The following is a 15,185-nucleotide window of genomic DNA, read 5'->3' on the forward strand; positions in this document are numbered from 1 at the left end:
TGTAGGTATATGTGTGTGCATGCACATGTACATGTGTGTGTACACATGTCTAGATAGACCATTCCATGGTAGTGGCCATGACAATTTTGTTCGCTCTTTTATACCCACTACTTAACACAGTAGTTGGTACACATTATCCTCAGCAAATGTCTGTTGAATAAATGAATGAAATCTTGTCAAATGTCTAGTATGTACAGGCAAAATACAGGAGGCAGTGATAATAGGACAGAGCCTGGGTTAAGGAGACAGTCTTCTGAAGGTGCCTTTTTTTTTGTTCTCTCCAAATGCAAAAATATTACTCATCCCTCAAATGAGTAGAAAATTCTATGTATTTTGCAGTTAATAAAGGCTGGGGAGGGCCGGGCTCACAGATCCTTAGTGATACTAGGACAATATAAAATTCTTGCATTAATTGATTGGGTCTTTTCTGATTAATAGGTTCTAGGAATAAATGGAAGATACAGAGTACTTTGAGATTTTTAGATCACAAATCAGTTGGAAATGTCCTCTTCTGTAATTTCCACCTCCCCATATTTTGGCTGTTAGTATAAAATTCTTCAGCTTCTGCCATCCTTCATCTTATCCTCAGAAATGGCACTTCCCAATATAGAACAGTGCAGGAATACTTTAGAGGGGAACATGGGGAAATGGCACTGGGGCGATGGGTGTGTTTGCACCCTCACTGCCTGTACTGTGTTTAATGCAGCTGCAAGAATGTGTCCCCCTCTGAGCCCCTCTGAGAATCAGGCCCTAAGCTCTGTGGGCAGCCATGCATAAACCCCACTCCTCACCCCACAAAAAGAACCTGGGTGTGATGTCAGGTGTCACCATTAACGCCAGAAAGGGATTGAGAGGACTCCTCTCAACGGGAAGTTGCTTCTACTGTTGTTCTTTTGAAAAATGTTCTGCCAGTCAGTGGGCAGATGCTTAGACACCCCAAGAAACAGTTTAAGCCTAGAATTAGGAGCACATATCCAGACTCTGAGGGTTACAACACTAGCATTTTAAATTACATTGGACCTCAGGTCTCTCGCCCAAGATCTTTGCTGTGCAGGAAAGGAAACTGAGGCCCAGTGCAGTGAGGTGACACAGTCCCCTCAGTAGCAGAGCCTGGCTTGGCTTCTGGCTCCCACTGTAGTGTTCAAAGCTCAGAATGTGAATGTCCTCATAAATTGTAAAGATCCCCCAGAGAAGGTCATCATTCACATAGTTACATTTGTGTACCCTTTGGTCACTCCAATGGAAAGGGTAAATGGAAGCGAAGTGGCAGTGTACGCGAGACTCTCCCCTCCTCCCAGAGCTCTTCCTCTACCCTGCACGCACTGGTCATCCCCTTCTCTGGTGTCTGGCCACCTTCCTGTTGCCCCAGATCTAGGTTTGGCTGGACTCCGCATGTGAATGTCAGAGAAGAGTGTGGAGGGGAGAAGGCAGGTCTGTGGAAGGGGCCACAGCTTCCACCTGCAGGGAGACGTGGAGGGAATGTTAGTGTCCCAAAGAAGAGCAACATGGCTTCCCTTCACTATCTGCCTTCCGTCTTCCCCAACCCCAGCTTGAATTTCCCGAAAGTTGAGGTCTGTGGGGAGCAGGACGCCAGGGCCCTTTCTCTCAATCCATCCTGGCATCAGTGCCCCTCTGTGGTGGGGAGCCTGGCTGGCCTCAGTAAATTGTGTCTGAGAGGAAATGAGATCCTCCTTGCACCAGGCCATTTGCCGGCTTCCTGAAGCACCGAGAGAGCTAGGGGAGGAGGGGATGAATAATTTATAAAAGGCCATAAAACATAATTTGTTCCTTTGAGTGAATTAGAAACTGTAGTTAAAAAAAGAGAGAAGTTACCATCAGTGGACCAGGAGTGTTGCATTATTTAGTCACAGCTATTTCATTATAAGGGTAACGCAGGAGAACCAGAACATTAAAATCACACCCTTTGCTCCTCAGGAAGGAAAACAGCATCACAGAGGCCCAAATAGATGCAATTTCAACTCACTGGGCTCAGTTGCCCTCGGCCTGGAGTGTGCTTACAAGGTGACACGACCCACCCCGGGAATGGATGGAATCAGGCAACCTGCCCATACTGCTCCCATCTATCTGCACCAGAAGGAGAAATGTGAGTGGTCCTGGTGGAGATTCCTCCTTCTGTTAGGATGCCCTCCAAGCTCCCCTTCTCCTCTCCTGAAGCACTCTTTTTCATTGCTTAAGACTGGAAGGGGAGTTCAAGTCCAGTCCAGAATAGGAACAGTCTAAAAGTAGACATCAGGTGTCACCCACATTTCTGCATCCCCACTGAAACTGTACCTTACAGGTGATGTCTCTGAGACCTTGGCATCCCCACTTTATTTTGGGGAACTTTCTAGTCAAGAGAAGGCTTGTCTTCTACAATTTATAGACTTTCCCAAATTCCTTTCCCTAGGGGAAAAACTGAAAATCATTTTATTTGTTTTGAAGCAGAGCAATTTAACTTTTGCCTTAGGTTCTCCATCACAAACCATACCCTGGGCTTTTCCATTCTTAACCATAAAGCTCTTTGATTCATTTTCAGAACTAAAAGGACTCTTTATCCCGTCTAACAAAATAAACAATAGCTGGAAACTTTGAAATTACTGTATCTTTCACAGTGCCAAAGGTTCAAAGCCAATCTCTTCAGAATCATGTTCAAAGAACTTATATATCATTCCAATGGTAGAAGAGCAGGAAAATATTTCCCTTATCTCACCAGAACATACCTCCAAAGTCAGAGCTTTTTGTTCTTCCATTGCAGAACAGGGTTTTGGTATCCCCCACCCTGGCACCTGCTATTTGGGGCAATCTCTGCAATTACATGCTTTGTGTCTTGTCCACTTCTCTTTCCTCTACCACCTCACCCTCTTCCTTTATTTGTGTGTGCAAGTGTGCACACCCCCCCCACACACATACACATTCATGTCCACACATGCGATGATACAGAATTTGCTTTTATTCCATCAGTGACTCAAGAAGGACCACGCAATAGTTGTAGGGAGAGTCTTTGGGTCTTGTGGCATTCTTTATATTACCTGCTTAGTAACCAGTGCTCTCTGCATAGGTCACCTGATCCCTTGCTTACTTTATCCTTTTTCTGATTTTCATTGTCATTCATCAGCTAACATTTATCAGGTCCTATTAGAGCAAGGATTAGAATCTATGGAAAACTTGTGCTTCTCTCGGTCCTGCCAGAAGAATTTGTCCTGGAAGAATTTGCTATTTATAACCAGGGAGTAGTATAATCTTGGAGAACAGGGAATCAAGAGATTTAGATTCTAGTCACTGTAACCATAAGACCTTGGAAAAGTTATTCTTTTTTTTAATTGTAGATGAACACATATCTTTATGTTATTTATTTATTTTTATGTGGTGCTGAGGATTGAACCCAGTGCCTCATGCTAGGTGAGTGCTCTACCACTGAGCCACAACTCCAGCCCCGCTATTTATTCACTTTAAATTCCCATTCTGGCATCAGAAAAAATTATGCGGTTGGGTGAGATGATGGTCACCATTTCTCCTAGAGCATGATGTCTATGATCTCACTTTCCTAAAGTGTGATCTTCTGTATGCAGTCTCTCAGAAGATAAGGTTTGCTGACAAATAGGTTTCTAGGATTAAATCCATTTGGGAAATATTGGATTAAATAATGATCAGGAATGTATCAGAGCCTTTATGATTTTAATTTCTATCATGAACCCCTCTGTGAGAAAGTATAAGAGTCCCAAACTCATTTGACCGGGGGATGTGTGTGTGTGTGTGTGTGTGTGTGTGTGTGTGTGTGTGAATACCTGCTAGCATGATGCATGACTAGGAGCTGGGGGAATAGCTTAGCGAGACAGCATGTGTTTAGCATATGCCAGGCCCTGGGTTCCATGCCCAACACCACAGAAACAATCAAACGAAAACATGATGTACAACTAGGATTGTGTAAAACACAGTTTGGGAATGAAGAACAGAGTGCCTTCAATATGGGCTCTGCACTTACTGCTGGTTGGGTTGGATGCCTGGTACCTACGAGCTCTATGCCCTGGGAAATTATTTAACTTTTCTGTGCTTCTGTTTTATAATTAAAAAAAAAAAAAAAAAAAAAAAAAAAAGGAGAAGGGCTGGGGATGTAGCTCAGTGGTAAAGCATTTGCCTAGCATGTGCAAGCTTTTGAATTTGATCGATAGTGCTGCCAGAATATAAATATAAAATAAGTAAATAAGTAAAGAAAAAGGAGGTTAGGAGTTCTTAGTAAAGTGCTTAGGACACAGTGGAACACACATTAAATGCTTATAATTTGTTACTACTATCCTTAGAAAATATTTATTGAAAGGTTAATAAGTAGAAAGAACTTACAACAGTTTATCATAAAGACTTAGCCAAGCCCATGACTCCACTGGAGGTATCAGACAGGAACCTCAGTGGTACAGAGTTAAGCTAAAAAAATAGACAAGGAAAAGCAAAAATTCCAAACAAGTTCAATATAAACCCACATAAAGATACCTACAGAATGGTAGTAGGAGATCAAGTAAGCAATAATGAGAATAAAACACTGGCCAAAGCTAATAGAAATCATGATATCTGTTCAATTCTCTTTGTTAGCTATAGAAAACAGAACATTAATCATCTCTGTACATATTTTCCAAGCAGGAATGTAAGTAGGCATATTGGTCAGGAGAGATTAGGTTATGCTGCAGTAACAAACAGTCCATTGTGTCAGTGGATTATAATAAAGGACTACTTATTTCCCAGACTACTTATTGCTCATCCTTGTATTATTGGGACTTGTTTTATGTCTTTCAATCTGGGTCATATAAGCTGATGGAGCTGCCACCTTCTCAAGTGCTATGGATCATTATGGCAGGCAACAAGAATTCTAGTAATTGAATGCTGCAGGTCAGATATGACTCATGACACAACTTATCACTGAAACTGAGCACATGACCCCCCACTCAATCACATGGTCACCAGGAAGAACACAATCCTACCAAATGCCCAGGAGGTGGAGAGCTAGAAATATTTGATGAACAGCAATAACTACTACATTTTACCCTTTTGGTCATGGAAAGTTTGCCTCCCAGTTGTGGAAACAAACCTAAAGGCGTACTCTGTCTTGGTGGTATCACAATGAGATTGTAGGATCTCTCATGGTGTGCAGTAGGGAGTTTTTACATTAGGAAGATGTATTTTCTAGTCTCCACATTAGTTATGGGTATAGATTTTTCTAATTCAGAGACTTATGAATGAGAAAGACAAGTGATCTGCCCCTCTCCCACAACACAATATGCAATGGTTCACTTGAAATAGGGTAACTGCTATGAATATTCCTATTCAGAAGTGGGAAAGATGGAAGAAGTGGAATAGTCCCTGGTCCATCATAAGTCTGAAATCCTACTAAGCAGAGTTAGGTATCACTCAGCGGCCCAGAAGGGGCTCCCAGCCCACTGTATTCTGGTCCTTGGTTTCTTCCCTCAGGAGGTTCTTCTTTCTGTTATCCTCCTGGGTTATAGCTGAGATGGGCAATGAGATGATATCTTTTCTGGGACCTGAGCAGCTTCCTCCTTCTGCTTCTTGTACATAAAAATTTAGGGCCTAAAGGTTCTGAACAATGATGGATGGCTAACTCCAGGTCATGGTTCCTTTAATGATATGAATGAGTTATAATTCAGATCTTGCAATTCCCCCAAAGGCCCATGTTTTGAAGGCCTAGTACACCTGTGTCACTATTGGGAGGTGGTGAAATCTTCATGTGGCCTGGTGGAAGGAAATTCGATCATTGGGATGTCCCCTGGAAGGGGATATTCAGACCCTGGCCTCTTCCCCCCTCTCTCTCTCTCTCTCTTTGCTTTTGTGGTGCCATGAGGTGAGCAGCCTTCTCCACCATGGGCTCTCAATATGATGTACTGTCCTGATATAGGTCCAAAATGATGGGGACTAAGTGACCATGGACTGAAAACTCTGCAGCTCTGAGTAAAAATAAACCTTTTTTATTTTAAGTTTATTTTCAGGTATTTTACAGTAATGGAAAGCTGACTAACACAGCTTTTCCTTCTTGGTTCTAGTCAGCTTGTGCCAATAGCCAATAATCACACTTATGGTTCTTCTCAAAATTAACCTAAAAGTGGGAAATACAAGTCTTAACTGTTTTTTGAGGGAGGTTATAACTGTCTCAGTCCTTCTCTGTTTCCTAACTCATTTTGTCCAATTCAAATTATTTTTCTGGAATCCACAACTTCAAGGTTCTGCTCTAATCTACTTTATTCCATTCAGATTTGTTCTATGAAGCAAGCCTGGGTCCCAGTCAACCTATATTACACAGAGATCTTTTAAATCTTACTTACTAATTTTTGGGGATGAGAAGCAGTTTACCTTTGTTAACCCTGAACATGCCCCACCATTTTGGACCCTCATCCTCTTCGTCTCTTCTTGTTCACTGGTCAACTCTATCCTGAGCTCATTATCTTTTTACCCATAGCCAATAGTAGCCATTGGATGATTGCAGCAATCTGTTTTTGAACCTCTATAGATATGCAAGTTTTAACTGGCCTTCTAAATGATTACAGGCAACAGGTTTTCAAATATTTTGCCCCTTGTGACAATAATTGCCTGCAATGGCCTCCAATAAAGTTCCTTCACTGTCCATCATTTGACCCCTGAGCCAACGTCACAAATTTAAAGTGTGACTATTGCAACTTCTCACTTCTGGGCACCAGAATTGGATAGGCTCAATTACACAACAGTAATAAATCAATCCCTGACCTCCAGAGGCTTAGAACTATGAAGGGTTGCTTCCCACTTATGCTACTATTGCTTTGGCTGGGAGTCCAACTTCATGTCACCTCACTCTGGGACACACTTCTGATGCAGCAGCCATCATATTGAGTGATACTGGTTATTTGTGACTGGAGTAGGAAAGCTTTGGGGCCCTTCCCAATTGTCATTAAATAGTTGGGTTTGGAAGTGACATGTGTCCATTCTATTTGTAATTCACTGGCTGAACCCACTTGTCTGGTACCATCCAAACATATGTGAGCTAAAGAGTACAAGTGCCCTGAAAGATAAAGCTGGAGAGATCTGGAGAACAGCACTAATGACTATGGCAATATGGGAATGGTAGAAAGAAGCAGACTGAAAACTTGTCATGCCAGCAAGCTCTCTTGAGAGCCTCTGAAAGATAAGGGTTTTCTCATAGATGTATTTCTTGGCACATAGAATCCTTTCCCAAGGCTGTCGATTTTCATGGCACAGACTTCTAATGCATTTCTTTCCCAATATACATCTTCACTTAAGTGAAAGCTGTTAGATTTTTCTTTAGCAAATTCTGGAGCCTCATCTCACTATCACTATTTTTTGATTGACATCCTCATCATCACCTTTAAAAACTCTGACTAAGCAGTTAATTATAAATAGTGCTTATCTATAGAGCAGGTCTTTGCATTTATCCTTCCCCCTGTCCACTAGAACATGGGAAAAGTCCAGGAGGAAGGAAATGGTCACACTGCTTCCAAGGACTAAATTAATGCAAGGGGACATTAGGTCTAAGGGTGATGCTATGAGATGTGTGCAGGGGACTTTAGTTTGTGGAAACAGTGGATGCCATCAACAGGAAATTAGTCCTTGAAGTATATGATATCTGATTTCTTTTTAATGGAATTCTTAGATGACCAAAATTTGGAGGGGTGTGTGTGTGTGTGTAGGAAAATAGCAAAAGTTGGCTGCAAAATATAGAACCATCCAATCACCAGGTATTGTTCCCCAGGATTCCTAGGGTTCAAAGCTTTCTTCCCTCACTGCTCCATTTGAGAAAGTAGGAGATTAGGAGAAGGAATAAAAATGACCTAGTTCTCCCTGGGAAAAGGGGTGAATGAGGTGCAATAAGAGGGGCTGGGTCTTGTAGGTCATGATTGTCTTTGGTCAGAGGAACTTCCACAAAGGACATCCTGAGGAACTGAAGCATAGGACATGAGCCTTGCCCAGAGATGAGACAGTGGGATGAGGGACACAATATCTGCATCCAACTGGCTTTGAGTGACTTTCATTCCAAAGTGAAACACTCAGGACTGGGTGGCTTCTTAGGGGGTATGTCCTTATGCACAGATGATCGATCACTCAGCAAGTGGCCAGGGATCTGATCACTCACCACCCATCCTCATGGCAGGGTCCTGTTGGCAGGGGCAGAGAGAGGAAACATTCCCAGAGAACCCTTGGAGTAATGAGCCTAAGACTATTACCACTGTCTTCCTCTTCCAGAAGACAACTTCAGGAGAATGACTGCCAAGATGATGACAAGAACTTGCACACACACGCACGCGCACACACACACACGCGCGTGCGCGCACACACACACAGCAAAGTACTAAAGGTAACAAAAAGAAGCCTGGAAAGTAGAATAGAATGATCAGTCATGTACCCCAGATAAGTACATTCTAGGGCCTGGGGCTGAGTTAAGAATATCAGTGGTTATCATGTTGTGCACTTATCTCACTTGGCACTTATATCCAGATGTCTATTTTCTTTCCTGGCTTTAGTGCCATGGACTTAAGTATTTCTTGATTTTTAAATTTATAATTATACATTTCTTGTCCCTATTCCAGACTTGAATAAACAACATCGACAACTCATCAATGTCTTCATTTGCATATCTAATTTGCTCTCTGGTTTAACTTGTGCAAAAACAAGGTCTTCAACATCCATGACCTGTCTAGTTCAGGGCGTTGATACTTATCTGCTCAGAATGCTCTTCCCTTGCTGTTAGCACATCAGGCCCATTACCATCTTTGAATCTCAGTTGAAATACTACTTCTTCAGAGGGAACTTCCCTCACCAATCTGTCCTCTTCAAAGCTAAATCCCAGGTTCATTTCTGACATAACATCCTTTTCTCTAAAACATTTATACAATACGTAAATATCTTCTCTATTGTTTATCATGAATTTTTCTGTCTAGAAAGTAATGTATATATTGCATTAAAATATAAATTTATAAGAGTGGGTATTTTGAATAGATCACTGTTAACTCCTCAGTACCTGGCACCATGTAGAGAACCCAGTAGTTGCTCCAATACAAGGTAAGTACATGATCAGCCCCATATGATCATTGCAGACATCTGAATCTAGATACAACAAAACAAGAAAACAATCTGTGCCGGCATGAAATTGCGCTGGGTGTGTGTTGGGGAAATGATCACCTGTCACTAGAAGCAACACAGCAGTGTCTACACAGGGAGCTGAGTCTCCTGCCTTCCTTCACCTGGGAACTGGCACCTCTGAAGGTGTGATTTGATTCATCCTTAATATATGCTTAGAAGGAATGATCAAGGCATAGGGATTTTCTTAAGCTAAGAAATGAGTCTATTTCACAAAAGAACTAAAAACAGAACTCTGATTCATGAATTTGTTAATGGCTTTTCCCTCCCAGGGGATGCTCCCTGTGCACAATGAAATCTTTCTTGGGGCACAGCCTTATGCCTGATGTGAAGGTGACCACAGGACATCAGCTTTGCCTGTAGGGTAGCAGGCATGGCTGGTCATGCTTAACTGGAGCACTCAACTGGGGGTTCCTGCCCCATATTAGGCTGTGTACCCTTCTGGCAGAATTCAGGGTTCATCCCATGCTTCTTTGATTTGAAGTTACTGACCTAGTTGACAATCTCCTGAATAAAAAAAAGTAATGATTTAAAATAACATGGCAGTGAATAATTTACTATAAAATTTGAAAACAAAAGCAAAAAAAATCAAGGGCAAGGTAGTTTACAAACCAGAAAATGTTACAGATATTTGAATGAGGATAAAAAAGTATCTCTTATGTGGTATTTATTGTTGCCTCCCTTTGAAAAAAATGTTTTGAATGGAGCAAGTTTTGCATGTAGACCAAATTGCTTAATTACAAAGGCTATAAATGGGAAGATTGGGTAAACTCAGTATACTAGCTTTCTCGCCTTTCACTGAAACATGCAAGGGGAGCGGAGGGGGAATGGATACTAACAGTGTAGAAAAGAAGCAGAGACTGTAGCTTGGAAGACCTGGTGAGAAACAAAGTAGAGAATGCAGTGAGTTCTAAAGCTAGAAACTCTTATCCACTCACTTCTTCCCTAGAGGTCCAGAAGCCTTAGTTCCCTCCTCCCCTTCACCCCTCTGGGAGCAAATGCTGCTGAGAACGACTGCATTTTTAAAACACTATGTGCAGTGCAAAGAACTCTTACATGAATCTTGTGGTTTGAGAGTACATTTATGTATCATTCTCATCATCATCTTCAATGAACTCTTTACTAATGCAGAAGCAACCACATAAAACACCTTGTAGTTGTCAGCTGATTCATTTTGGCCACAGCCAGGCAGAAAGGGGTGGGGGACTGAGGCATAAGAAGCAAATGCCAATCTACCTGGAAGTAGCAGTTTGAAAATATAAGATAAGCCCTCCCCGTGTACAGACCCTCAATTGACCTATGTAGTAAAGAAAGACTATATGGTCAAAGGAAAAAATGGATAGAAAGTCATTCTTGCACAGTCTTAGAAAGTTAGGGAAAGAGTTAAGTAGTCTCTAATAACAAACTTTGTCCTACCCAAATATTGGTGAATGGGTCTTCATTGTAGTCTAGCCTAGGAGCAGAGACCATCTTTCTGGTATAGCACCTAGAATGTGGCTGGTACTATTGGATGCTTAATAAATGTACTTTTTTTTAAAAAAAATTATGACTGATGTACCCTTTCCTTCCACCTTTTCTTCCCTTTTCTTGGCTGTACAATAAGCAGAAATCCAGATGCATTCCCAGGGAGACTGGAAGCAAAGGCTTCCCTGGGTGTATTTTCCTGTCTGTGATGTCTTTAATGCCACCATCTTCTGGTTCTTTCTTCACTGGGGCTGCTACCTAACTTCACTGGGGCTGCTCCCTGGGAGAAGGAAGACTTCGGATGAGAAAGGCACTGGCAGGCTTCCCAACCCTTTCATACTATCATTTTGCCATCCTGGGAGAGTAGCAGCCTCACCCTCCCAGGTTTGCAAAGGGATATTCCCTGGGGGAATTATATTGGAATACAATCTAATTTGGAAGCTTTCAAGACATTTCAGAAATACTTCCTTTTTCTTTTTCTTCCTATCTTCTCCTCCTCCTCTTTCTTTTTTCTTCTTCTTCTTCTTTTTTTTTTTTTTCTCTTCCTTTTCTTCTTTACAGTAGATATTGGAGAAACTGGCATATGGGTCTTTGTAAATACAGAGAGAGACAACACAGGATTTAATTTTTTAATTAGATGTCTGAATGAGTGGAGACACACTGCTCTGTATCAAGTAATGGGGAGGGGAGTGTTGAGGTGGGGGTGGAGTGTGATTTCTGATTGACCGAACATAGTGCGCAGGTCAACTCCGTAAACCCAAATGAGGAAAGCTGATTGCGGCAATTGAGGGGGTGTGGTACTAGGGTACTGGCTCCTGTTTAGGGGGACCATGAATGTGGTTGTGTGAAAGCGGAGAGGCGTGCCAAGAGAGCGCGGGGAAGATTACTGGGGAGGCAAGTGTGTGTCTATTTCCACAGCGTCCTGGCTCGCTGCAGCCCCTGACTGGGTGAGGGGTGTGATGTGGGAGTGGGGTGGGAGGGGGCAGCAGGCGGGGCCTGCCACGTCACTTGGAGAGTGTGTTGGGAAGGAAGGGCAGAGCGGAGAGCCGAGCCGCTGCTGCTGCGGCGGCGGCAGCGAAGGCTTGAGTGGTGGGGAGGTGGGTCCCCGCGCTCCGGCGCCGGGGCAGCCTCAGGGCCCTCTCCGACGCTTGCGGAGCAGCTTCTGGGGAGGCGGTGGTGTCTGTGGCGGCTTTAACCACGTCCTTGGCCAAACCAAACCGGCTCTGTGGACCTAGGGCGGAGGCCGAGTCCGGGCAGGAGTCTGCCGAGCCGGAGGGAGGCGCATCTGGCGCTTCGGTACCAGCGGCCGCCGGGGGCTTGAGCTGTTGGAGAAGCGCAGTGGGAGCTGGGAAGAGCCAGCTCGTCTGGAGGGCGGACCCCAGCGTCCAGGAACCCAGCCTCAGGCACAGCAAGGGGCTAAGCCACGCGTCTTTTCCGACAGCCAGTTTCACGCGCGCCAGTTTGAGATTCCAGGCATCCCAGTAAGCACCAGCACCGAGGCGCAGGTATCGGAAACACGGAGCCAAATCCTTTGCGCCCAGGTCACCTCTCAGACCTAGCCTTGCTGGGATCAGGGCTTCAGGACTCACCAACCCAAACGCCAGGTCAGACCTCGAGCCCGCAGGAGCGCGAGCCCCACCCTAAGGAGAGAGCGCAGTCGGGAGCCGGGAAGCGGCTGCAGTGCGCGCGAGGTTGGGTTGTGGGCGCCGTCCTACTGGCGGGGAGCGCACAGCCGGGAGGACATGAGATCGGAGAAATCCCTTACGCTGGCGGCGCCGGGGGAGGTCCGTGGGCCGGAGGGGGAGCAACAGGATGCCGGAGACTTCCCGGAGGCCGCCAGCGGCGGGGGCTGCTGTAGTAGCGAGCGGCTGGTGATCAATATCTCCGGGCTGCGCTTTGAGACACAACTGCGCACCCTGTCGCTGTTTCCCGACACATTGCTTGGGGACCCCGGCCGCCGAGTTCGCTTCTTTGACCCACTGAGGAACGAATACTTCTTCGACCGCAATCGGCCCAGCTTCGATGCCATCCTATACTACTATCAGTCGGGGGGCCGCCTGCGGAGGCCAGTCAACGTGCCCCTCGACATCTTCATGGAGGAGATCCGCTTCTATCAATTGGGGGACGAAGCCCTGGCGGCCTTCCGGGAGGACGAGGGCTGTCTGCCCGAAGGTGGAGAGGACGAGAAGCCGCTACCCTCCCAGCCCTTCCAGCGCCAGGTCTGGCTTCTTTTCGAGTATCCTGAGAGCTCTGGGCCCGCCAGGGGCATCGCTATTGTCTCAGTGTTGGTCATTCTCATCTCCATCGTCATCTTTTGCCTGGAGACCTTGCCCCAGTTTCGTGCAGATGGTCGCGGTGGAAGCAATGATGGTGGTGTGAGCCGAGTGTCCCCAGTTTCCAGGGGGAGTCAGGAGGAGGAGGAAGAGGAAGATGATTCCTATACATTTCATCCCGGCATCACCTCTGGTGGCATGGGGACAGGAGGTTCGTCCTCACTTAGTACTCTTGGGGGCTCCTTCTTTACAGATCCCTTCTTTCTGGTGGAGACTCTGTGCATTGTTTGGTTCACTTTTGAGCTCCTGGTGCGCTTCTCTGCCTGCCCCAGCAAGCCAGCCTTCTTCCGCAACATCATGAACATCATTGACTTGGTGGCCATCTTCCCTTACTTCATCACCCTGGGCACTGAACTGGTGCAACAGCAGGAGCAGCAGTCAACTAGTGGAGGGGGTGGCCAGAACGGGCAGCAGGCCATGTCCCTGGCCATCCTCAGGGTGATCCGCCTGGTTCGAGTGTTCCGCATCTTCAAGCTCTCCCGCCACTCCAAGGGGCTGCAGATCCTGGGGAAGACCTTGCAGGCCTCCATGAGGGAGCTGGGGCTGCTCATCTTCTTCCTCTTCATTGGAGTCATCCTCTTTTCCAGTGCTGTCTACTTCGCAGAGGCTGATGATGATGATTCACTCTTCCCCAGCATCCCAGATGCCTTCTGGTGGGCAGTGGTTACAATGACCACCGTGGGTTATGGAGACATGTACCCCATGACTGTGGGGGGCAAGATCGTGGGATCGCTGTGTGCCATTGCTGGGGTCCTCACCATTGCCCTACCTGTGCCAGTCATCGTTTCCAACTTCAACTACTTCTACCACCGGGAGACAGAGCAGGAGGAGCAAGGCCAGTATACACATGTCACTTGTGGGCAGCCTACACCAGACCTGAAGGCAACCGACAATGGACTTGGCAAGCCCGACTTCTCTGAGGCCCCCCGGGAACGGAGGCCCAGCTACCTTCCCACACCACATCGGGCATATGCAGAGAAAAGGATGCTCACAGAGGTTTGACCCATGCGGGCAGGGCCTGCAGGAGAAGGGGTGTACTGAGCGAACTAACTCTTAGGCTTCTTTCTCATCCTCCTACTCTCACCCTAGCTCCAGTTGACCTCTTGACTCTCTCCCCCTACACCTTTACATGGCATCCAGGACCAAATACCTGGACTGTCATCCTTGTTGCTTGATCTGTACAGCATTCAAGGTTTATCCATCTAAGTGACATTTTTGAAATTGCAACGGTGCCACCCAATCATGTCCATCTTGTGTCACGTGGATGAGATATACGTTCTGTCTGATCTTCCCTCAAGATTCCAATTTTTCATGTCTGGAATTTGTAATATCTTTAGGAGCAGCAATGTCAATAGGATGGAAACCAGCCATACTTGGTCCTATCACTCTCCTTATTGTCCTTTGCTTTGGGGGGCATGTACCTGTCTTAGTTTCTTGATAACTGGTGGAAGCTGGAAGATGGAAACAGTACTCAATGTGCCGTTTTATTCCATGCCCTGTAACATCTGCTGGTCATCCTGCAGAGCACCCTTTATAGAGTCTTAGTTCGTCAGCCTCGAAATATGTTATCCATTTCTAATCCTGGATGGAATGAAAGAAAATACAATTAAAGTGGATGATCTGGAGGACATGAGGGTCAGTCCTGGACCAAAAGGGCCAATGTATTCTTGAAGCTGTGATCTGGCACAGGAGACACTGGTCTTTGGTCTGCATTTAGTCCTCCCCACTCTTATCCCTGACTCTCTCTTGAGCTTCCAGGAAGGTTCCTTCTCAGAGCCAAATACTCTTTTTGTGCAAGTGCCTTCCTGTGCAGAGGAACTGGAAATAGGAACTAATGAGCCAGGAGAATACAGTCAAGCAATTGGTTTGATCACAAACCTGAAGCAAAGTGCCACTAGGCAGAGATTGTCATCTTGGAGGGGGCAGAGGAATCTTTTTGCAGATGTCAATTTTTTTCTCCCTCATTTCACCAGAACCCTCTCTGGCCTTCCACTCTTCTTCCTGGGAATTTGACTTAGGATTGCAGGTGAAGGCTTTCTGAAGCAACTTTGTAGACAGGTGAAAACATGAATTGATTGCCAGTTTCTTCCCATTTTATGGGTAAGCACTATGTTGTTTAGATTGAGGAACAAGCATTATTCCTTTGCTCACAACCCCACTGGTAGAGGTTTTTGCTGAGTCAAGTAAACATTTACCTGCTCTGCCCCCTGAAGCTGCAGCTGGCTTGCTCTAACTGGTAAGGTAACCTGGCGGGGCTCCCAC

At 45.4% G+C, this 15,185-nt stretch overlaps 1 protein-coding gene across 1 annotated transcript; it reads left to right on the forward strand.

Moving 5' to 3' along the window:
* Positions 1-12,229: 12,229 nt before the first annotated feature.
* On the forward strand, positions 12,230-14,108 carry KCNA6 (potassium voltage-gated channel subfamily A member 6). Its single transcript, XM_079143136.1, has one exon. The coding sequence runs from the start codon at positions 12,333-12,335 to the stop codon at positions 13,923-13,925; it is 1,593 nt and encodes a 530-aa protein (XP_078999262.1). The 5' UTR covers positions 12,230-12,332; the 3' UTR covers positions 13,926-14,108.
* Positions 14,109-15,185: the final 1,077 nt, after the last annotated feature.

This window comes from Sciurus vulgaris, assembly GCF_902686455.1.
Source record: "Sciurus vulgaris genome assembly, chromosome: 5".
Taxonomy (NCBI): Eukaryota; Metazoa; Chordata; class Mammalia; order Rodentia; family Sciuridae; genus Sciurus; species Sciurus vulgaris.

Excerpts from the sequence above, each read along its gene's own strand:
- KCNA6 (XM_079143136.1), top strand. The coding sequence starts at position 12,333 with ATGAGATCGGAGAAATCCCTTACGCTGGCGGCGCCGGGGGAGGTCCGT.